Source organism: Crocodylus porosus, unplaced genomic scaffold (genome assembly GCF_001723895.1).
Source record: "Crocodylus porosus isolate Cpor-Errol unplaced genomic scaffold, CroPor_comp1, whole genome shotgun sequence".
NCBI lineage: Eukaryota > Metazoa > Chordata > Crocodylia > Crocodylidae > Crocodylus > Crocodylus porosus.
The window spans coordinates 6,148,153-6,172,178 of record NW_017728928.1 but is presented as its reverse complement, the minus strand read 5'-3'; the positions used below and the strand labels follow the sequence as shown (position 1 = coordinate 6,172,178).

General features: G+C 45.7%; 1 protein-coding gene across 1 annotated transcript in view; it reads left to right on the top strand.

The window, feature by feature from the left end:
* RHBDL3 (rhomboid like 3) overlaps positions 1-22,629 on the top strand; it is a 107,636-nt gene extending 85,007 nt beyond the window's left edge. The window contains exons 6-9 of the mRNA XM_019542413.1: positions 2,245-2,357; positions 9,752-9,852; positions 18,918-18,978; positions 21,479-22,629. Of these exons, the coding sequence (XP_019397958.1) occupies positions 2,245-2,357; positions 9,752-9,852; positions 18,918-18,978; positions 21,479-21,750 (547 nt within the window). The 3' untranslated portion in view covers positions 21,751-22,629. The remainder of the gene's footprint in view (positions 1-2,244; positions 2,358-9,751; positions 9,853-18,917; positions 18,979-21,478) is intronic.
* The last annotated feature ends 1,397 nt before the right edge of the window (positions 22,630-24,026 follow it).

Here is a 24,026-nt window from a genome sequence, read left to right as displayed (position 1 = left end):
CTGTGTCCAGTGGCCACACAATGCAGAGCAAGGACGACAAGTGCAGTCAATTAGGAGCAGTAATTTTGAATAATGATACGTTGCAGGCTTTAAATAGAAGCGTGGGAGTGCATGGATGGGAGCATTAATAGAGATCCTTAGAGATGAAAACAGGACTGTTGAGGCATTAGTCCATGTTACCCATAAGGACAGGACCATGCCCTGTAACAGTTCTAGCTCTAATGCTTTGTCAGTCACAATGTTCCAAAGGATGAAGCTGCCATGATATCCTTTGGGAGGCTATGCAGCAGCCGGGCTATTACCAACAGGGTTTTTTTCCCTTATATTAAGAAAATGACAACAGGTGTAACATGAGGAAAGACCAAAAGAACTGAATATATATACTCCAAGCAAAGTGATGGGGAAGTTTGTGAAGGCGGCGCTACTTCACCGTCAGGGCAGCTAGGATCTGGAACCAACTTGCAAGAGAAGTGGTGCTGGCTCCTACCCTGGAGGTCTTTAAGACCGGGCTAGACGAACACCTTGCTGGGGTCGTTTGACCCCAGTACTCTTTCCTGCCATGGCAGGGAGTCGGACTTGATGATCTGCTCAGGTCCCTTCCTACCCTACCAACTATGAAATAGTGAGGGCATCACCCTAAAGTGCACTAGCCACCCGCAGTGATACCACATATGGGCATTCTCATTCAACTCTGCATGCCCCCATGCAGGAAGGTCCTCTGTTTTGTAAGTCTGTTAGGGTACTTTAGGGGCAGAGCAAGAACATTCACTTAAGAACCGAGTGTGCAGAAGAACTATTCAGCAACAGCCATTCTGGATTATTTCTCCATGGGGACAAGGCCCAAGGTTTTGGGAAGAGAATAACTAATTGGATGTTAGGACAGCATGAAGATGAGGGATAAAGCTGAGCTCTCAAGGAGCACACAGTACTCCTGTCATAAAGCTGTGGGGTTGCCTTCAGGAACAGGGTGGATGCATAAATATTTGTGGGATTAATTGAAATATGGAAAGCGATGTGGATGTGCTAAGTAGCATCCTAGCAGATGTAAGATCCCAACTTCTCTGAACTAATGACCAAACACAGCAGCTCTGTCCTTCACACCCAGAGTTGGTTAGGAGTCATACATGCTTCCTCAAGATTGTCAGTGTGCACAGCAGCTGGATTTTCTAGAGTTCAGCCATGTCCTACCTCTGATCCAGTGTACTTAGTAGGAGTTTCACTATTTACCACAATAGGAGCAGAGTTCCAACAACACTCAGCATATTTGCAAATCCCCCCATGGCCTGGCTGTATCCCCCAAGTGCAGATAAAGGCACTCAGCACAATCTCCATGGCCTCTTACTGACCTTGTTACAAACACATGAGGACAGTCCACCAAATGAGAGTTGTAGTGGGATGGCCTGAAGGTTATATAATGTGTTGCATACCAGTCAGACAAAAGGGGGACAGCTGCATCCATCATCCAGTTGCTTAGAAACCCCCTGTTAACCGAATGTGCAGAGCAGGGGGTTATTATCAAGCACTGAAAGCAGCAGATCGCAATTCCTGGCTCTGTGACTGTTTTACTGCATGGGCCTAAGCACTTAATTCTTTGCAAAATTTTCTTACACCTCTAAAAAGATGTAATACCCATGAATATTTGTAGAGCACTTTGAGGCCTTTGGCTGAAAGGACCTAGATGCACAAAAGGTAATTAGTAGACATAATGGAGGTAACTTTCTCCAAGCACGTTGACTCTGAATCCCATGATTCCCGTAACAAGATTTTTTCCTAGCTTTCTATTTACTTCCATGCAGCAGCTATTTCTGATGTTTATACATGCATCAATAGCTTCAATTATGTGTTGGCAATAATGAGGACTACACTAAACAGGACTTTGCTTAAAGGTGAAATCATTTTGCAGCATCTGTTTGGTACAATAAAACATGTTCAGGCAGGATATTTTATTCACTGTCTTTCTGTCAGCTGGTCTAGGGCTACAGAAGTTTGATCCTTGCAGTGCATAATTTGGCATCAAAAAGAGAGACTAAAGTAACTAAAATAACTGTGTTGAAATGCACTCCCTGAAATGGTTTGATTCAAATCACTGCAGGTTAATGTCTGAAGAATAGAAGAATAGGATGAGAACTCCCTAAGCCTTAGCAAAAGAAATTGTGGCCCTTTTAGTTCCAAGACATCTTCACATCATGGGTTGGCCAGTGGGCAGACAGAAAAGAATGCAACTGTTATTTTTCTTTGCCCCAGGATAGAACACCTTGGACTCAACGTTGTGCTTCAGCTTCTGGTTGGGGTTCCTCTCGAGATGGTGCATGGCGCACTGAGGATTGGCTTTGTCTATCTTGCTGGAGTTGTGGCAGGTAAGTGATATCAGCCTTGGATTATCACCCTCAACCTCATCAAAGCTTTGGGGCTTTCTGAAACAGGAGGAAAGATGCCCATTATTGATCTTTCCAGAGAAGGACAAAAGGTTCTTTACTCCCCATGCCAAAGATCATGCTTGGGATGATACTGGCCATTTGACCTTGCTATTGTAATTCTAGCAGTTAGATTACAGCATTGGAGACATCAATTTGCTGGTACCATAAAGTCCTTTTTTGGAAATAGCATCTTCAGGATGCCATATTTTGGGAAATGGCATTACACAGTTCTGGGAAAGTGCTAATGTGGGCAGCATGTAGGAAAGTGCCTCCCTGTTTCTGTTGCAGCAGTTCTTTCAGCAGCAATGGCAGCTTTCTGCTAGTTCTTCATTTACCTTAGAGGCATGTGCATTTCCAAATGAGAGGAGAAACCAGGCAACTCTGTCAAGGAACTGCAAAGCTTTCCATTTGTTTTTATTCCTTTTTTTTTAATTGGGTCAAATCCTGCAACTTATGTGGCCCTGGTGCCTTGAAAGAATTGCTGCTAAGCCTCAGGAGAAACTCACGGGGCTTGAACTCCATGGACCATGGAAACCAAGGAAAATCATTTGCTCAAAGCCCCCAAAAGTCCCAAGCTTGTTGTGGCTCTGCGTGGGGCACAGACACATTGTAGCCTTGGTCCAGATCTCCTTTCTTTGATGAAACACCTCAGCTGAGCCTTAAAGTTATCAGCACTTGCCTTAACGTTATCAGCACTTCCTAGGGGCTTTCTTTACTGCAGCGGAAAGATTCTGGTTGAAACCCAAGCAGTAACATGCCAATAACCTGGGAATCGATTCAAGTGCAGATCCTTGTGGACAGATTGATTTTTAGTTTGTGCTGCATTGCTTTTATTTATGCCTGGCACTTAGAGCAGTTTGGAGGCAAAGGAAGTTAGCTGACAATAGATCAACATCTAATTAAAACAGGAGTACACAAGAACATCTGAGATTCACAGGAGCACGGGGACAAAGATTGACTGGTTTAGTTCACGATTTATGGTGATTTTTTTTTCAGTAACATAATTTAATTTTTTCCATAATGAACAGATAAAGCTGCTGTGAAATGTGCTGCACTGAGCGGTAATAAATCAAATGTTGCTCTTTGGTGGTTGAAGGTCCTGGGAGGAGGGAGGCAGAAAATGTAATGATTGGATTAGAAAGCTAGGAATAAGCATGGTGCAAATAAGTGTGCATTCCAGTGCAGAGGGAAAAACCACAAACTTGCTCTGTGAGATGCAGTCCAGTGGCCATTGCAGGCAGTGCAATCTTGCCATGGATTCCACTAAACACCAGAGCAAACCCAGTTGTTTCCAGTGTACAAGTTGTTTTCTTGTTGCTGCTGTTGCTGAGCCCTGGGCTGAGTCTGACCAGCTGCTACCCACAGAAAGGCAAAGGCTTTGAACACCCTAAAAGAGTGGTTTTCAACTTTTTTGCCATAGTGGGCCAGAGTTGCAGCGCTCCATGTGTTGTGGGCCGCACCCACACAACTTACTTCCTGTGTATTCATTTAAAAAATGTTTAACAGGATGTCATATGGGCCGCAGGTGGAGAACCACTGCCCTTAAATCCTTTCAAACGTAAAGAGTAAAGCAACTTGAGTGGGGAGACCAGCCCACAGTGTGCAGCCCAGGTGCTTGTGTGGGGGCCCTGGCTCAGACCCCAGTCGAGCTGCTGGCACACTTTTCACTCATTGAGTTACAGGTGAAACATTCTTGCTCTCAGAACCGCTTCCATTAACAGGAGCAGAAAGGAGAGTACTTCTGCAGCCTTTCCCCTCCTCTCTAGCAGCTCAGAGCCTCCACAAATGCTTGAGGACCTGCAGGTTGTAGGCAGCTGGGCCTTTTTAACCTCCTCCCATCCACCTTGAATGCACACACCTCTTAGGGAGAGGGTACATCTTCTCGGTTCACCACAGGTCCCAGTGGATCTTATTTGTGTTTATCTGCACTTACTTAATTTGTTCTCTGATTTCCCTTCACACATGCATGCTGCCCCCTCCAAGGCAAGCTTTCCATTCCTTGGCTGTGCCATGGGGCTGTGAAAGGCAGTGCTGAAAGTGAAGGGAAAGGATCCCTTTTATTACAGGACTTGGAGAAAGTTACCTCAAAAGCACATGCGAAGGAGAGCTGTACCCCAAATCCCTTTAGTACTAGATTTGGCTGGCCATTTAGTTGACAGCATTTGATTTAAAGCAAGTTCCCTATGCTTTGAAGTGCTCTTGGAGAGTAAGCAAAGTAGGGAGCATTAATCCGAGATAGCTCAGGGGTCATAAACTCATGGGGGCCACACATAAGATACACATGCATGCACACATGCCCCTTTCTTGGCTTTCATCAGAAGGGAGAGCTCATTATTCCTAATCCTCCTCTCTGCACTTTGCTTGACTCTGCTATTAGGACCTTCACATCCACAAAAAGAGTGAGATTAAAGGGGACTTTTCCAGTGCAGCGCCCAGGGATTTAACACGGTAAATCCCATTCTTTTCAATGGCTCCTCATTAACTTCTCCCTTAGAGCTGCAGTGGGTGAGTCACTTAGCTGAGCTGAGAAGACAGTGACCCTTTCCCCTGGAGGGGTGTTCATTAGGCTGCCAAAACTGCAGAGGCATCAGCTCCTTCATTGAGGATATGCTAAGATTTGCAGTTAAAACATGACCAAAGATATGCTAAGATTTGCAGTTAAAACATGACAAAGAGGTAGAACAAGTTCAACCAAAAACTCCCAGGACCCTGTGCACTTGTCTGCTTCTGTACCAATACAGATGTGCAGGCACGTGACTATGGTAGAAGTAGAGGTGATGTGAATCTCCCAACATGAAGAATATGGGACAGAAACCTAGATGGATAAAAACCCAGGACAAAATCATTACTTGCCTTGTACACCTGACAGGGGAGTAAAGGGACAGGAAGATCCTGTTTTACATAGCTCACCCCGGGCAGTGATCACAACTTGCATTGCCGTGCATGGGGGGAGCCATCTCTGTGAGACACCTACTCCTCTTCCCACCTAGGAGGAAGGAACTAAGCTCAGCCTGGACTCTACCCTTCCCACCTCTCATGTACTGGACAGTTTAGCTGAGCCAGCAGGGCAGAGATGTCACCTCCAAATAGCTTATGGACTGGGTTGTGATTGGAGGCTGATCAGTGTGCTTAGGCACATGCAGCAGCAATGCAGGCTCAAAATCATTGCTGGGGGGGTGTGACTGGGAAATTAATTCAGACTGAATCATGACCCATTGCCTGGTCTAGCTCAGGGGCAGCACAATGATGGCTGTTGAGTTTCCTGATAAACTATTTATTTTATTGTGTTTTCATCCCGCAGACCCATGCCTACTCCTCTGGCCTGCTAGGAGCACCTCTTGCCTGATACATTAGGTGGGAGCTGGGTCTGTAGATAGCCATCTTCAAACTAGGCACCTAGGGTTGTTTTTACACATGCTCTAGAGACTGGGTGGAGGAAGTGGGGTGCTTTAATTAGAGCAACTCAAAGAGCCGCTCTACTTACAGTGCCTGGACCATCTTGGGTATCAGTGTCCCCATGATTTAAAATGGTGGCGGGGGCACTTTGTCTAAAACTTGTTGAACAAGCTTTAGTTCAAGCACCCCCACCGCCATTTTGAAGCATGGGGACACACATACGCAAGATGCAGAGACTGGCTGGAGTGTGGTAATTACCATACTCCAGCAGACTCAGTGAATTACAGCATGTTAGAGCAGCCTCCGGGCTTGTGTACAGGCACCCTAGGTGCCCAAATCTCACTGGCAGTCAATGGAAGGGAGGCCCCCATTTGCCCGTCACATATGAACTTTGGAAAATACCCTGCCTGTACAGCTCCTAGCACAATGTAGCACTGACATTTGACTAGCCTTCAGTCAAGCCTTGTATTAGCTGAGTAAGTAGAAAAGCTATAAAAGTTGATTAGAAGCTTTTGTCCTGCTCAGGTCTCTTCTGCTTTCTGCTGTTTCGTGGTTTTCCCCTGTCCTCTAGACATGGTCATCTCTATTAGCTCCGCTCCATGTTGCAGGCTCTTGCCAGTTCTCTCTCTTCATCTCTGCAATTACTGTCCAAAATTCAGCATGAAAGGAACTTTGTAACTTGACCCAGCCAGACTCTAACTGGGAGGCTGAGCACAGGAGTCCTCAACTCCAGCCCCAAGACCTGCCTTGTCAGATGGGTCCTGACTCCACAATGTTGAGCACCACCTGAACGTTTAAGGAGCCTCAGAACTGACTAGGGTTTGGCCTTAACTCAGCTAAGGCAGATCTGCCTTAAGCACTGTTAGACTAGTTAACCTACTGAGGTCACTTTCAGCCCTATTTGTCTCGATGATTGAATGACTACAAGCTAGCATACCTAGGTAAGATTAATCTTGTTAGCAAAGATATCAGAAGTGATGGAGTTGCCACAGCATGGGTATTAGAGGCCACAGCACAGTTCTCCAGGTGGCCCAAATATGAACTCTGGATCCTGGCATGTGCTGAAGCCCAGGTCACCATTGCCCATGCTAGCAAGGTGAAGATAGCTCAGCTCTGTTGGTACATGCTGCAGTTGTACCTTCATTTGGCAGAAATGCCCTTTGTCTTCATTTCCTTCTCTGTGCAGGAGAGGTTGTAGTTATCCCCCCTTATCAAGATGCTAAGGACTAGTTGGGTCATAGCAGCAAAAGGTTGTGTCCCAGCCTTAGCAAGGATCCCCCTCACAGGTGTCAGCTTCCCGTCACGTGTAGAAGTGCTGCTATCTGACACAAACATCTCCTTACTTACAAAGCAAAGAACAATCTTGATTTTTCAGAGGATTTTGTCACAGACCTTAATGGAAAAATCAAACTGCATTGGCTCTGAAGTTCTTGTCAAAATGGCACTGGCAGTAAGAGCTCCAGCAAGTTCATGTTTTGGTACGTGCTTACTGAAACTAGAGCATAGCTGAATAACCTGCCCAAGTGGGGCCACCAGGGAAACAGCAGGCCACAACACCATTAATGAGAGAAGAAAGCTATTGGGAGAAGAGAGTTTAAGCAACTGGCAGCCAGCCCTTGCTGTTCTCCAGCATGTCCCATCATTGCTAGACAAGGCCAGCATAGGCCTGGTACCCATGGGTGTTATATAAAAGTGTTGGGAGAGGACTTCCATTCCATGCATCACCTGTTAAGATGCAACTGGTACAGCTATGTGCTTCTGCAGTGATACAAATGAGGTAAATCCCCGTAATGCAGCAGGGATGACATTGCAATGGTTTCTCTGTTCACATATTCTTATAGGATCCTGAATCGTAACGGCTTAATGTCGTAGCACTTGCTATGGATGCAAGTTGTTACGCCTCCCTGTACCTTGAGTCATGCTTGCCCTAATCATACTTAGTGCTTTTTTTTCTGCGGCCCTCTAGCCATTTTACAAGGTGAGCATGCATCATTTGCAAGGCAGGGAGGAGAGATGCTCACAATGACTTAGCAGGAAAGCTGTGAATAGAACTCTTTTGACTTCCAAACAGTGCCCTAATCACAAAGGCTAGGGAAAGATAAACACAAGTTTAAGTGATCAGAAACTGGTTTAAATGTGGAACAGAATAGAAATTCAGTGCATGTAAACCTGTTTCAAAATGGCTGAAACCAGCTTGAGATAAACCTGGTTGAATGTAGAATCAGACTTAATTGAGGTCAGACTGGTTTATGGAACATCTGTCCCAGACCCTTCCTGATTTAAGTTAAATCAGAGTCCTCCAGCATCTCAACATGCTCTGTATCCCTGAGCTGGGCTGGGCTTGCCTTGCCTGGGCTGTGCTGTCTGCTCCAGCAGAGCAGGGCTGCCCCACTCGTCTGCTCTCTAGCCGGAGCAGGGGTGGGGGCATGGCCAGATTCTGGACCAAAAGCAAAGGGGGCAGGGAAGGGGTTTATTCCCCCCTCCCTCCCCTGTCCCATCAGCATGGACCTGAGCACAGCAGCCCATGTCAGGGTTGCTGCCCCCTTGCTGCTCCAGCAGCAGGGGCAGGGACGTGTCCAGACGCCTGCCAGCATGGCCCCCTAAGGCAAAGATGGCAGGGAGGGGGTTTATTCCCTCCTCCCTCCCCACTCCCCTTGGGGCCCCAGCCAGGGTCTATCTGGCCAGGGCAGAGCAGCCCTGTCAGGCATTCCCACCTGGGGGAGGAATAAACCTCCTCCCTGCCCCATTGAATCAGGGGGCCATGCTGGCCAGGATCTGGCCATGTCCCTGCCCCTGTCGCTGCAGCAATGGCGAGTATGGGAGACCCTGACGCAGGGTGCTCCACCCCGGCCAGGCAGACCCTGGCTTGTGTTCATGCCAGTGGGACAGAGGAGGGAGGGGGGAATGAAACCCACTTCTGTCTCCATTCACTTCACACTGCTCCTGGGGCTGGCCATGCCCCCCGCTGCTTGAGTGATGAGGGCAGAAATGGGACATGCCTGGCAGGGGCTGCTTCCCCCTTTCCACTCCAGGTACACCCCAACTGGGGTCCCTGCAGGCCAGGGTGGGGGTTTAAACCCCTTCCCAATCATGCTCAGCCTGGCAGGGCTTTGCCATGCCTCACCTCAGCACAGCTTCCCTGCAGCCCAGGGCTCATGCTAGCACCCCCCAGCTTCTAGCCTGAGCCACTGCAGGCATGTGCCTGTATTTCCAGAATCAAAAGTGAATGTCTGTTCACTTGCAAATTGGTTCAATCAACACAGGTTAGACTAACCTGCAAAGATGGAATCAATTCAGGCTCAGGCTTTTTGAATGTCTGTACTTAGCTGAAATCTTACTGGGTCCCAGAAGCATTTGCGTGTGCAACTAATCCTTCCTGTTGTCTTCTGTGTTTAATCTGTTTCATGCACCCTGCTGTGCTGCCCCCAGGTTATTTGTGGCTTGCATTGCTCCCTTGTTGTCCCAAGTAATGGGCTTGGCTTTGATTAAATCAGAACCCACTGATAAGCCACATGTCCCCAGTTCCTCCTACTTGTACAAATGCTTGTCTTGCCAGGATTAAAATCATTTTCACTTTTTTTTTTTTCCCCCTCTGGGGGTACATTTATCTGAAGCTTGCTTGCTGCTCCCATCCCAGGTGTGAATTCCTTTTGCTGTTCACGTTTTGATGCATTGCTGCCCGATGTTATATTAGTTGGGCTTTTATTTTTTTTTTTTTCCTGGGGGTTCAAATATATTTGATTGCAGTTTTAAAGCAGACATAAAAGAATTGATCAGTCATTTTGCTGGCAGTGCTGCAAGGCTAATTTAGCTTCTTTATTCAATCTACTTTCCCCCCAATGTTGCTGAGCTGCAGCAGTTAATACAGAGCAGGCTAGGGCAGTGAAGAGGATTTGTATTCAGGAAGAGTTTGCAATAAACCCTTTGCTTCTTCCAAGGTTCCCTGGCGGTATCAGTAGCTGACATGACTGCACCAGTGGTGGGTTCCTCCGGAGGGGTTTATGCGCTCATTTCTGCCCATCTGGCTAACATAGTAATGGTAAGTACCAGAAAAATGGTCAGGCCTATATGGAATGGATTCTGAGAGACTAGATGACTCTAAAAACTGGAAATGGGGGCTTTCATGGTGAAGCCAGCAGTGTAAATTCAGCCTCAGTGAACCGTGACATGGGGTCACCTTCTGATGTTCCCTAAATGGGCTTTGTGAAGTGGTATTACTCCACTCCCACACTGAAGCAGGCAACAACCAGTCCCCTAATTGCCGGCCTCTGAGAAACAGCCAAGGATGTGACTGCCCCATGGAGACTGAGCTATTGTCCTGCTCCTAGAGATTCCCCCTCCATATCAGGGTCAAGCCATGTTGGTGAGGTATAGTGAACATGGGAACGTTGTAGTGCTGCTGTCCTTTTTGGTGGACTCCACTTTCCAGAGCTGTCCATGAGGCACCTTCAGCCCCTCCTGCACGTATGTATTCATGACTTTACCCAACTCAGCGTCTCTGGGTCTGGATCCTCCAGTTTTCAAACTTCCCCTTCTTTTTTTTGAATGGTGAAGCATCGAATAGCACAAGAACCAGGAAGAACCACAGGGGCCTGCAGCCTCAACCCCTTCAAATTCTATCTCCTCTTGCCCACGGGGTGGGGTGATCACTGCAAGGCCCTTCTCCAGTGGCAGACAGACATATTCCACCCTACAAGCCTTTTCCTTTCATGCCTACAGCCCTAAGCCTTGCCTTGGTCATGCCCACACAGCTGCACTATGTCAGTCTGCTCTGCTCTTCCTTGTTCTGTTCTGAGCCATCTGACTGCAGGTCTGTGTGCACCTTGCTGTCTTTTCATGTACCATGTTTGAACTAACTAATCTGCTGAGGAAAGGTTGAATTGCTCCCAGGGACTTGTCATGGAGACTTGCCTCTCGTCCCTGCTCTAGCCTACATGCTTCGCAGCCAGTCCAGACTTAGGATTCCTGTGGGAGACTGACCAATTGCTCTCACCACACAGACTAAAAGGGTGCCAGAATCAAGCTGAGGCTTTCCAAGGGGGGCCTGGAATTGTAGTTTAGGTGTGTACCTGTCCTAGGCATTTTGCAAAACTCAGCCTCAGACCTCACCCTGGATAATATCAGTGGTATAACAGTTTGCACTGCAGTAGCATCTGACCATTACAAAGCACTTTAAAGGCCAGTAAATATTGCCATCCATATTTAGTATCTTGGGATCTAAGACATAGAAACTAAGTGACTTGTCTGATTCACACAGCAAAATATTGGCAGGGCCAGGAATAAAACCCAGTATCCTTGACTGGATGCCCCATAGTCTAACCACCAGGGAAAACTTTTTTGCTAGTCATTGGGTTTTTCTCTGCACTCATGCTTCTGTGCCACACTTCAGACCAGCATTGTGAATGCTGCAGATAAGCCCTGTAGAAGTGATGGTAATCCAACACGCTCTGGGATTTGATTAGGGAGCACAATGGAGCCAGCAGGTCTGTTGTGTAGGCACTGAAGAAGGCAGGAGGGTACTTTGGACTTAGGTCAACCTTAGAGAAGCAACTTGCAAACTACAGCCCTCCCAAGCCAACGCTGATACGGGCAACCTTAGGAAACTGCTAGAAATGGGGCTGAGCAGAGATGACCTCCAGTTCTCTTGTGATGTCATTCAAGGTATGAACAGGCTGGATAGTACTGCCAAATGCTGGCCCGTGTAATTTAGATGAGTAGAAAAGGCAGCTTCAGAGCAGGAGGCAACCAGAGCCTCTTTTGTTAGAGAGTACCATCTGGCACTTTGGAAACTTGGGATCAGCAGAGATGAGCTGGGTGCTCATCTAAATCCAGCTTGAGCTGGACATATTTTGTCAAATTCGTAATCCACTCAACTGCCAGTGGTTCAAAGGACCAGCTGTGACCTGCATGTTAGCAGATTCATGCACTGTTAAGACCATGAAAAAGGAGCAGAGAGAGATTCCAATGGGAAAGGACCTAATGCCGGTGTAGGGCACCTGCCTGGGCGCTGGGCAACCTCTCTTGTACTTGGTACATTGACTGCACAGCATCACAGTTATATGGTTTCTTAAAATTGAATTCTCTTAGTGGCAAACAGAGGTCTGTGTTAAGGGACCATAGGGCAGAGATAGGGGAGGATTTATAATGGTTTGAGCACTGGGTATCTGGAATTTACGTATATGCCTCAGGTCAAGAAGAACATGGCTTGGGGATGAGACCGTTCACTTTGGATAAAGGATACTTTGGGAAGATATGTCTGGTCACAATGGGCTTCCTGCAGGAGTGCTGAGCTCTCTACTTCCTTCACAACATTCCTTGTGTTCTTCCTGAGCTCTTATGCGTGCGATGGCCAAGGAGGGAGGGTCCTCACACAAACTGGCCCGTGCCTGAGTTTCCAAGATGGTAATAGTTGCTGTGGCCCCTGCTTGGGGCAAAGGGTTTGCAGTTGGAGCTCAGGTGCCAAGAAGTTGTGTTTTATCCTAGCGACTGCTTTATTGACATCTTGGTCTTTACTAATATTGTGGAGAATTTACATTTTCATGAGATTGATTCACACCTTCTGTCCTTTTCTATGGTCCCAATCAATTGACTTCTCCTTGCTGTCAAGCTGCCATCTAATAATTAAGGGCCTAATTCTATGAGATGCTGAAGCACCACACACTCTAATTAATTTCTATGGGACATGAGTCTCCTGAGTCCCACACAGAAGCATGCTTCTGGTAGGACCCTGTGCATCTTACACTGGCTTCTGCACCTGTGGTCCTTGCCGAGGGCAGTATCCCTATGCAAATACAGGGATTTGTACCTACAGCAACTGAGCCCCAACAATGTGCCTCCCTAATTCTGGGCCTTAATTCTGTGACTCCCTAGGGCTTCATGGTTGTTCCTGCGAGCTCTCTTCAAGGACAGCACTGAGTAGAGAACCCAGATACTCTTGTGCCATAAACACAGGGCCCCATTCTTCCTGAGCAAAAGGGAGGTCATTATAGACATGTGACACAATTAGGCAGTCCTGCTTCCAGCCAGTTGACAATAGCAGTGCATATACACAGCAGTGAGGCCATTCATTCTGGCTGGTGTATTCGGGTTTCATAGTGTCACATAATGGTCTAGCCTTTTACCTACCAGCATTCTCCTCTAAATGTATTTAGCAATTGATTATTAATAAACTGAAAGCCAGCCTTGTCCTCTTCCTCCTCATCTGAACTGACCTTTAAGAATTTTCCTTACAGACTTATTTCTAATGGTTTTCTTTTGCTTCCCCCCCACCCCCTGTGCTCACTTAATATTCACATGAGAAGCTCTTACATAATGAAAAAGATGCTGTTCATTTGCCACTCCATCGAGTCCATTGACAGGGCTCATCTTTTTGCACAGGTGCTTGGTGTGGGGGGTGCAAGTTGGGAAAAGAGTGTCATCTGAATCTTCCCTTTCCCTTGTGCCTTCTGGTAGCCAAAGGAAATGAAAATGCCCTTGCTTGTACAAAGAAATATTCCAGGAACTAGATACATAAAATAACCGGTAGGAGAAAGCAATAAAGCGTTTCACCCTAAGGATAATAATAGGGGAAAAAAAGTCAACAAAGCTACATGGAAATGAAGAGTGAAGGAAGAAACGCAGTATTAGTCAGCATGCATTCAGAGCCTTCTGACTGGGTTGGCAGTCTCTGTGGAATGAGAAAATGAGTTACTTTATTTTGTACAGATTACATTCTTGCAGCTGCTGAAGTGATTTATAGACAGATCTCACATAAAACTTAAATATATATTTATAATGTATACCATAAAATATTCCTTCAACGGATTGCAGTCAGAGTTGGAAAGCATCTGGTGTTGGAATGTGATTCTACAAGTATTTCTTTCCCCTGTGCAGATTATTTATTTTTTTATATTAGTTTGGCTGTAGACAGCTGCTTTGAAACCTCTTAAAGTGTTCTAACTCATACTATTTTCTCCAAGGGGAAATCCCTGAAATCAAATCTGACATCAAGTGATTAATATTATCTGCATCAACAGTTGTTCTAAGGGTATGTCTACACGTGATGTTACATTGCTGTAGCAGCAATGCACTACTGCGACGTAGCATCCCCGGGCTTGTACACGTGACTGGCAGCAACTTTGCCGTAGTGATGCACTCCTCCGGTACAGTGTGCTGCTACGGCAAAGTAGCTGCTGAAGTAACTGTGCACCGCATGTACAGCACAGTATGGCCTGTTACTGCGCCATGATTTAGTACTTCCTAAATCACGGTGCAGTCACAACATCACCATTGCAACATGTATAGCTGCGCCCTAAGTACTTCCAAATTTTTAGTTTTGAAATTGACCTATGTTAAAAGAAAAACAGGTTAAACAGAAGTTTTAAATAACTTCCAAATTAACAACATATTTTGGGTTGACCCCAAACAAATTTTGGTTAGTTTTTATCATAACACTGAAAAATTTCTGTTTGGGTTCTGCCAAAAATATGTTTGTCCTTTTCTGGGGGATTGTAGTATTCACCAACTTCTAGTCCTCCCTTCAGTTTTCTATCCTTACTGCTCTTTTCTCTTTCCTTGCTTCCAGTTTTGTACCTTTTGCTCCATATCATTGCAATAGCCTCTCAGATAATAGGGAAACAGCCCCTCATAAGAAGTAATGTTTTGAAAATCTTGTACTAGTGCTAACATCCATATGCTATTGCCCTAGCCCTTGTTTTCTGCCTTGTACTGTAATAATCTGTGCCATTATACCATAGGTTCTTGAATGCACTCATTTGATTTTTCTATATACTATGTGTTTCTACAGTAGGGAAATGGCATAATGATTGACTCTGAAAACAGGTGAGGTTGATCTAGATGCCCCCTTGTGAAGTCATTTATTCATGGTTACTTGGATATGCACTCACTGAACTCACTGCAAATTAGTACATGCTTTATGGCAGGTCTGAAACATCCAGATGTATAGGGTATGTTCAGCAGCCTCGGGAAAGCACATGTACCCCCAGGGCTTGGTGTACTAAGAAATTTGTGGTATTAGTATATGAATCCTACAAATCAACTACAACCAGCTGACATAATGTTAAGCATGACTGTTCTTGTCTGTGTTGAGTGTGAAGTCATGTTACCATCCTCTTAATGAATATGCAGCATACCAGTAGTTTTCCAGTGTAGACAAGCCCATATTTTTGCACTAGCTAGGAATTCAACTGAAATCTGATACTATTTTATAAAAATAACCTAACTGCTTTAGAATTCAAGCTTCGGAAATAGACCTGGAACATTATTAAACCATCTTGCTTTAGAATAGTCCCCATTAATTTATTTGCTAGACTGAATTGACAGCAAAAGACAGTGTTAGCTGTCTGTAGGCTCAGCATCTTTTAAACTTCCCTTTTTCTAGGACTTTTTATTGTTAATGCGAGAAGTTATTTCCGTTTGTTCTGGAGGCAAGGAGAAAATATCAGTTATAGATACTTAATGATTTGAAATCTAATCCTTCTAAGCCTATAGATCATTATCATCAGACTAGCCTGTTGACCCATAAAGAAGTTAGCTGGGGTGAGATGTGACCTCTTTTTGAGTACTGACCTACTTGTGGGCTCTTATGGATTTACATAGCAATCCCGCTCCCACAGAAGTAGATCAGGAATCTTGCTACTCACTTTGGCAATGATGAGGTCTATTGCTTATCAATGAACACATTGAGACGTAAAGGCGGGACCTCTATTTTGGATGCATATGTTTCCTATAGACCCAAACTCTCAGCTCTAGACCACCTCAAACGTCAGAGGATTCACAGGTCAGCGCTCTGGGCCTGTTGGAGTCTTTCTGAAGACTTTAATGGGCTTTGGATCAGGCCTTTTCTGGAACAGTTCCATCTCTGTAATGGGTTGATCCACGCTCTCTTCCTGGTTGCTGGAAAACTTCACAGCCAGCCTCTGTCACGTGGGTCCTTTGAACAATTCATGCTCTTTTTTGCCTTACATTTTGCCTTTCATGCATATGCCTGTGGATCAGCAGAGATCAGTGGGAGACCAGCACACCAAAGAAAATGCCCTTTTTGTCCATCTATTTGTCATATTGGCTGATTCCCTATAGACTATTAACCAGACAAATCTTTCACTAAATTCATGGCATGCTTAATTATACTGCTGGCTGCTTCTGCTTTCCATAGCTCTTTTGTACAGTTTCTTCTGTAAGTTAAATTTGTTCTCTCATGGGAGAGAGGAGAGAGAGAGAATTTAGTTGAAGTTATAAAACTGTCAGTATCAGGCAAAAAAAAGAAAACAATAAGGCTTATCTAATCCTTTAGCCTATGTTATGTGTTGTGATGCCATATGGTGCAAATATATATATACACTGTCTGTAGACACTATTGATTTTTTTTTTCCCATCACCCGTTTTTAAAATCTGATTTCCCTGTTTAGAATTTTTGTTAGCAATACGGAGTTGATTCCCTCTCCTCGCAGTGGCATCACCAATTTCTTGCCTTCTCTGGCAGAGGACTGGATTTGATGATGGGAAAATCATCTGCCAGTCATAGGTTTCTGAAACGGCTTGAAAAACTTGAAATGGGTCTCTGACCTGTGCCGGACTTCCAACAAGCAGAGTCCAGTCGGAAGATACTGAACTGATCTGCAATGTCTTGCTCTTCCATATAACTGTAAGCGTTGTCTAGTAATCCCTTTAGAGCAAGGACCAACCATCTGTCTGTGTGCATGTACATTGCCTACACAATGCAGCCTCTGCTTCGACTGAGGTCTCTGGGCACAGTTATAACACCGATAATAAGCACAGCCCCAAGCTTCAGTAGGAACAGCAGTTTCTGCTCCTCCTTGGCTGGCGTGGTAGGCAAGCTCCCTCAAAACCTTTCTGACACAAGAGAAGTATCAATGGGGAAGGGAAAAAGGGAGACCTCTGTGTGAAGGAAAGTTTCTCCTCTGAAAAGAGTTTAAAAAAAAATCACTGCTTGTATTCTGAACTTGCTTTCCAAATGAAATGCCTCTGTGGTCGGTTGAGAAAACTGGGTAAATGTTACTGACTGGTCAGTAATTCAAGAAGCATTTTCCTTTTCATTAAAAAATGAAAACGGGTAGTTCTGTTAAGCCAGGGTGTTTTGTTTTAACAATAAGCTACCTCAAAGATGCCTTTCTGTTGATATTCCCCCATCTCTGGGCTGTTAAGATGTATACCAGGTTACCCAGGCATCTGCACTGAGAAAGGGCAGTTGTTATGCGATTGCTTGGGGGTTATAATCTAAATGATTTGTATGTTTAATACAGGTAGTCGATGGATTCGTTTTCTGGTGAAAATTTCAACTTTTCATCAAAAAAGCCCAGTGAGTTTTCTGCTATAAAATTTTCTGTTTTCAGCTGGATTTTTTTCAATGAACATTTGAAACTTTCTGGGGAAAGCAGACACACTCAGCCAAAAAAAGTTCATAAAAAACCACTATTTTCTGACAAAATAAAAGTTTTGAAGGAAAATGTTTGCCTAGTCCTACCACTTAAAGCCTGAATTTTTTTTCCTCACTTTTTTCCTCCTGGAGTCCCGAATTCATTCTTTAAATCCTGCACTGCAAACACTTCTACTGGGCTGCAAGTGTCCATGCTGCATTATTGACCCTCTGATGGTTTAGCTAAAGGGTGTGAGGTGCTTCACATTTTCTGCTCGCAAAAAGTACAGGGTATACTGAAATGTCCATGCCCCTGACTGTGCCATTCTCATTGAAAGGGGTGACCAGGACAAGAAGGCTTATCAATTCAAAGTGGGAAAAGATTTTTAACTGCTTTTCACGCTGCTTTCAGAACAGTCACCTGTCTGTCTCCAAGCTGAGCTGGAGGTAGCAGGTGTGCATCCAGTCCTTCTGTTCGGATCCTAATGTGCTCTTCTTTGAAAGTACTAGTGAGGCAGGTAATTAGGGTTCTCTCTTCCTTTCCAGCCTCACCCCAAACCTTTCTCTCATTTGACTTCCTCTAGAGCCAGAAATAACACACACATACAGTACCAATAGGATTTCTCAAAGCTTGCATCTGTTGAATTAACAGTCCGTATGCACCGGTATCACATCCCTATGTACCATCTTTATTTCATAGATTTCATAGACATTTGGGCTGGAAGGGACCTCAGAAGATCATTGAGTGCAGCCCTCTGCCCGAAGGGCAGGAAGTCAGCTGGGGTCATAGGATCCCAGCAAGCATCCAAATTTGTCTTGAAGGTGTTCAATGTGGGTGCTTGAACCACCTCTGATGGCAGGCTGTTCCAGACCTTGGGGGCTCGGACAGTAAAGAAATTCTTCCTTATGTCCAGCCTGAAATGATCTTGCAAGTAGTTTATAACCATTCAACTTCATCATCCCTTGGGGCACTCTGGTGAACAAACGTTTCCCCAGTTCCTGGTGGTCACCCCTGATAAACTTATAGGTGGCCATCAGATCACCCCTGAGCCTGCGCTTTTCCAGGCTAAAGAGCCCCATGGCTCTCAGCCTGTCGTCATAAGGTCTATTTTCCTGACCTCTGATCCTTCTGTCTGGTCATACACTGCATGCATGACTTCAGTCACTCCATGCACTGCATTACATTTCTAATTGTCCCTTCTTATCATTTCCATGTCAAATCATAATATGTAAGTTGTGGGCTAGTGTGTACCTACCCTGCAGGCCCTCTGTCATGCCTAATGTCAGTGAATTGTAAACACCCACTGAAGACAGCAGAGTAAGGGTGTGACAAAAGGAATAATTTAAAGCCCCTGTGATAATGAAGGCTATGTGGTGCAGGGGATTAAATGAGGATTCACGGTCTTATGGATTTACTATACTTTCACATCTTCCTCTTCTGTCTGGTCATGCTGCCGAGTAAAGGAACAGATGGATTTAGCTGACTTCTGCCAGCTAATCCTTCATTTGATGCATCTTTGCTTTAGTTGTGGGGAGCTGGGAACCCTGAGCAATTAGACCAAAGTAGCACCATGGGGAGCAGGGCTGATTTAGTCCCCTTGTGTGTACAGCAACATCAGGCTCCTTGATGCTTAACAGCCATGCAGAACTGTGTTCAGGTCCCCAATCCAGGATAAAATGTAGAAGGAACATGCACCCAGCATAATTTTGTTTGTTATCTCCTTTTCCAGAACTGGTCTGGAATGAAGTGCCAATTCAAGCTGCTGCGCATGGCTGTTGCCTTGATCTGTAGTAAGTATTACAATACACTTGGTAGACTCCTTCTTCTGTTTTGCTTGCCTGTGTCATTAGTACTCATGCTAAACCAGGTACTGGGCTTTATCACTTTCTTAGTGGGAACTGATGGTGACATTCACAGCACAGAAACACAGCTGAGTGGGATTTTCCAAAGTGCTTAGCCAGGTTTGATGGGAGTTAAGAACCTAAATACTGAAGTCCAGACCAGACGCAAAAAGTCAGATAGATCTGCTGACTCACAGGGTTGGAGTTTAACCATTAGTCAATATTCATCATGCTAACTTGAGTGTTTGAGTATACAATAATTTCCTCAACTGTTTTCCTAGCTAAAGTAGCAGCACAGCTAGCAGCTCTGCAGGACCTGCTGCATCCCCTCTGCAAAGGAAGTGGTGGATTAGATGGAGGTTTTATAGACACTTATTCAGCATTCCTCACCTGAGTAACTGATTGTGTAAAAAGCAAAAGCCTCATTCTGCTCTCATTCCCTCCTCCCCGTCATGGGACAAAAAGCTACCCAGCTTCAAAAAGGGGCAAGAGCAAGCTAATGTTGCTGACAGCATCTGGCACCACACTGTGCAGGTGACCAAGGCCAGGTTTATGGATCAGCAAAGGAAGCAAGTTCTGCAGCTGAGATGTCCGGCAGGGTCAGCTCTGGGGCCAAGGAATGGCTAGCTGAAAGCTGCTGCCAAAACAGCATGTGATCATGTCAGGCAGCAGCAAATTCCCAGTGCTGGTTACACAGAGGTGGGGGTGGGGGCTCAGCCAGAGAAGAAGCAAAGATGAAATGAATTGCCAAAATGCTGCCCATGCAAAATATTTGTCCATTGCTACTGGAGTTGTTTTAGCTGCATGCTAGCCTCTGGCCTCCTGAAGTAACCCTATCAAATCAGCCAAGCCTGGCAGTGTAGGAGACCACAATCACAGCCATAGCTCCTGAGTTTTCAAGCCCCAGCTGGCTTTTCATAATCCCATGCACTTAAGGGTTAGCTGCACTGTCCATCCGTTTAAAAGCAAAAGTAGGCCTTGTATCACTGGTATTATGCATCATCCCTATTATGTTGTCTATCAGTAACTGGCAGAACTTCAGGTAAAGCTATCTGGCTCCAACCACAATAGGACCAAGAACCTGCAGCTCACACACAGCATCACAGGATTTCAGAATCATGTGGAAAGTAGGAATCGTACAACAGAATTTCTCCTTGAAGTAGAGCTGTTTGGCAAAGTTAAAGCTACATCGGGGTCATGCAAAAGGCATTCAAATTTATTCTGAATTATTCTCTGATGGTGACTTTTAAATTTCGGGGGTGGTGGGGTGTCGTAACCCTTTAAAAAATACTGCTGCCCTCAGCTCTGAAACTGAACTCTCAGAACAGGTGCAGCAGCATCCATGCCAGCTCTTTGCCACTTGCCTGCTCTCTGCAGGGCTCATCTTGAGGGTGAGTGAGCTGTTGTACCTTGATCCAATCCCGGGCTTATCAGGTGAAGTCGCTAGCAGGGTCACTGTCTGTGGTAGGGCTACCTCCTAGCACCTAGACAAGGACCATTCTTTCTTCTCACCTAGTTTTATCTGGTGTCTGTTTTTGGTGACAGGCTCATGCCTGATTCAGACTAGTGACCTAGAGAAGAAAGGGGGCTACCTTCATCTTCTTACCACTCGCTTGACTCCCTCTAAGGTTTCTAAGTTTAATATGAAAATATTTGCCAACCTTCCTGCCAAAGCACAAGCCACTAGAGATGCGTTTACTGGTGGAATTTGGGAAAATGAACTAGGGGTGCAGAGGGTGAGCTGATTCACCCGACTTAGGAGCAAGTTGGTAGAAAGAAACTAACAAGTGCCAACTGGACCTAATGAAGAGGAAGCAAGGGACAGTGACAGAGGGAGAGACTGAACTCTCACAAAGTTGGAGGCCAGGGGGATAGAGGTGAAGTTTTGGCCTGGCCCCATCCTGAAGGAAAGCAGAGCTCCATGGTCAAGTTGTTTTCCAAATATATTTCTGTGGCCACCCCATCCATGCCAAGGGTTGCTTTGTCTTGCTCACAGGGAATATTAAATATGCAAAGCAAGAAGCCCCATATGACACTAACTACATGAAATTTAATTCTCTTTGACATTCATGTGAGATTGCTGGGAGTGAAATGTCTGCCTCTAATGTTGCTTATTTTCATCTATTATATAACCTACAGCACTGAATAGGTGATCAGCACTAAGAAACAGCAGAACATCCAAACTAACAGGAAACAAGAACAGTGCTAAGAAACACCTGGTCAAAGAAAGAATATAAAACAGCACCTTTCTCTGCCTAGTTGCAGTGACACTAAATGTCCTGCATCTGAAGTAGCACAAGTGGATTGCCCAGATTTATCTCTGTAACTTCCCTCTTGCTTGCTGCATTGTGTACATTTTATTTGTGTGCATGCCATGCTATTCAGGAGCTAGTAGGATGTGAGAGCTGAGAAAGACAATAGCCTCATCTTTTTTTTCTCTCTGTTCCAGTGAGCTTTGAATTTGGAAGGGCGGTGTGGCTGCGGTTCCACCCATCTGCATACCCTCCCTGCCCACACCCGAGTTTTGTTGCCCACTTGGGTGGTGTGGTGGTTGGAATCACATTAGGTGTAGTCATCCTAAGGAACTATGAGCAGAGACTCCAAGACCAGTCCTTATGGTGGATCTTCCTTTCCATTTATATCATCTTTGTGTTGTTTGCTATCTTCTGGAATATTTTTGCCTACAGCTTATTGGATCTGAAGCTACCTCCACCTCCTTGAGGGAACAGGATGAAGGATATTGGAGAGCAAAAGACTTTCCAGCCACCAGCTCTGTTAAATGAATCAAGACGTAACATTTATTTTTCTATGAAGCTTAGGGGGATGAGCTAACAGTCTTCTGAGAATGCACGGAGATGTCTGACACAAATCCCATCTGACTGTACTGTATGCTGAAGGAGACAATTTAAGCAATGACTTGACTATAGAACCGGCCGGAGAAAAGTCAGGGCATGAGTCATACAGGTACTGTAACTTTCAATCTGGCCCTGACCCCACAGCCTCTCCATTGTGGGAAATCCCATGAGGAAGGGCTGTGAGATAGGCCTGAGGTATGTAACTGGGCACTTACCACTCAATTTATTAGCACATATGTTGACTTTGTGTTTGAGTTACCTAAGTACTTGAGGTGGTGCTGGACCTCTGGCTAGTTGCTTTGTGAAGCTTCTGAACTGAACTGCGCAGTAAAAGAGCACACTTTGCTAACTCGAAACTCGCAGGAAACTCATGAGGCAGCTTCGATTTGGTTTAACTGTTCAACCATGCCACTGCCACTGTCTTATTACTTGAATGGTTGCTTAAATATGTAGTTTATGGTAAAATCTGTCATAAGCACCTTCCAAAAGGGATCAGTAGAACTAGGTCATCTGAGGTGTGGGAGGTTGGTCCACAATTCAAGTTCAAACAAAATTGCACTAGAAGCGTTGGATACTTTACAGTAGCTGCTAAAGAGATGCCTGGTTGGAGGTGGCTTTTACCTTCTGTGCATACTCCGTTTGATTTGCACAACCAGTTGTAGTAAACAGTGTTTTTTCTGTGCTGGGATGGGGCAGTCCATTGTTTGCTAACATTTGATTACATTGCAAACTGGTTGGCAATTGAGTTACGTTGTCTTCTCGCCTTTCTTTTTGGTTGCAGTCTAAAGCCCTGGCTGCAGTGTGTTTAGAGAGTCATAACTCCTCTAGCAGATGGTGCTTCAGCTCTGCCAGAAGAGTGGGACCAGGATTTCTTACACCAGAGTAAACAAGAACTGTCTAAGCTGTCAAGCCATTTTATAAACCACTCAATCTGCAAGGGGCCAAATTTATCCACTGAAGTCAGTGGAGTTACTCCAGGGATGTCTTGGGCACTCATTCTCTACCCAAGTGTTTCATCTTAGGCATGACAATGGCTGGTAAAATACTGAGGTTGGCTGTTGCGTGTGGATACAAAGTCTTGCCTAGATGACAGAACTTCAGGACTTCTGAGCAACGGTTAGTTGCAATGCCTTTCTTGCCTAGTTGTAGGTAGGCTCTACGTTTTTATTGGTTTCTAACCAGTCGATAGCATACTATGTAATGCAGCAGGCCTCATAGTCTGACACCCCCTGCCTGTACAGACCAGGAGAGAGATTTTAGAAGATGAGCCATGCTTTACACACAGGTATCTAGTAAGGTGCTTACATTACGTATGTCTCCGCTCACTTTAAACAATTAAATGCAAAGCAGTCAAAAAAAACCCAACAGTCCTGGAAGGCTGAAAGTTTTTTCACCCATTCTCATTTGCCCTTCTTTCCTCTGGCTCCTCCATAATCCTAGAATGCACAATTAGGAGGGCTCTAGTTCAGGGATCAGCAACGTTTTTGGCTGGAGTACCAAAAACACCCCAACCTCCACCTGTGCCTTGGCAGAGGCAGGGGAGACGTGAGGGGCACGATCCATATTGCTGGAAGTGGCTGCACGTGTGCCTCTGGGTGGGCAGCAGGGGAGAGGCCAGGGTTGCACTGCTGCAGCACCTTCCTCATCGTGCGCTGCAAGGCACGTGTGTGCCCACTGCTGCCATGGAGCTGGTGCTGGGGCTCCGGAGTCTGGCACAGCTGTTTGCAGCCTGTCCACCACCTGCCGCAGCTGCTCAGAGCCTGTACCAGCTATGGCAGGCAGCTAGGAGGCTGGAAACAGCTGTGCCGGGCTCCGCAGGCCCGGTACGGACTCCATGGTGACAGCTGTGTGGGTGCCTCTGGGCACACAGCCGGGAAGGAGCCTGGGGCACCACAATCCTGGTCCCTTCCCTGCTGTCCATCCCAAGGTGCACGGGCAGCTGCTGCCACCATGAAGCCAGGTTGGGGACCCCAGTGCAGCAGTTTGCATCCTTCCGGCTGCTTGCCACAGCCAGCCCAGGCTCTGGACAGCTGCAGCAGGTGGCAGGCAGGATGCAAACAGCTGCAATGGGTACCACAGCACCCAGCACTGACTCTGTGGCAGCGGTGGCTGCATGTGTGCTTCTGGGCAGACAGCAGGTGT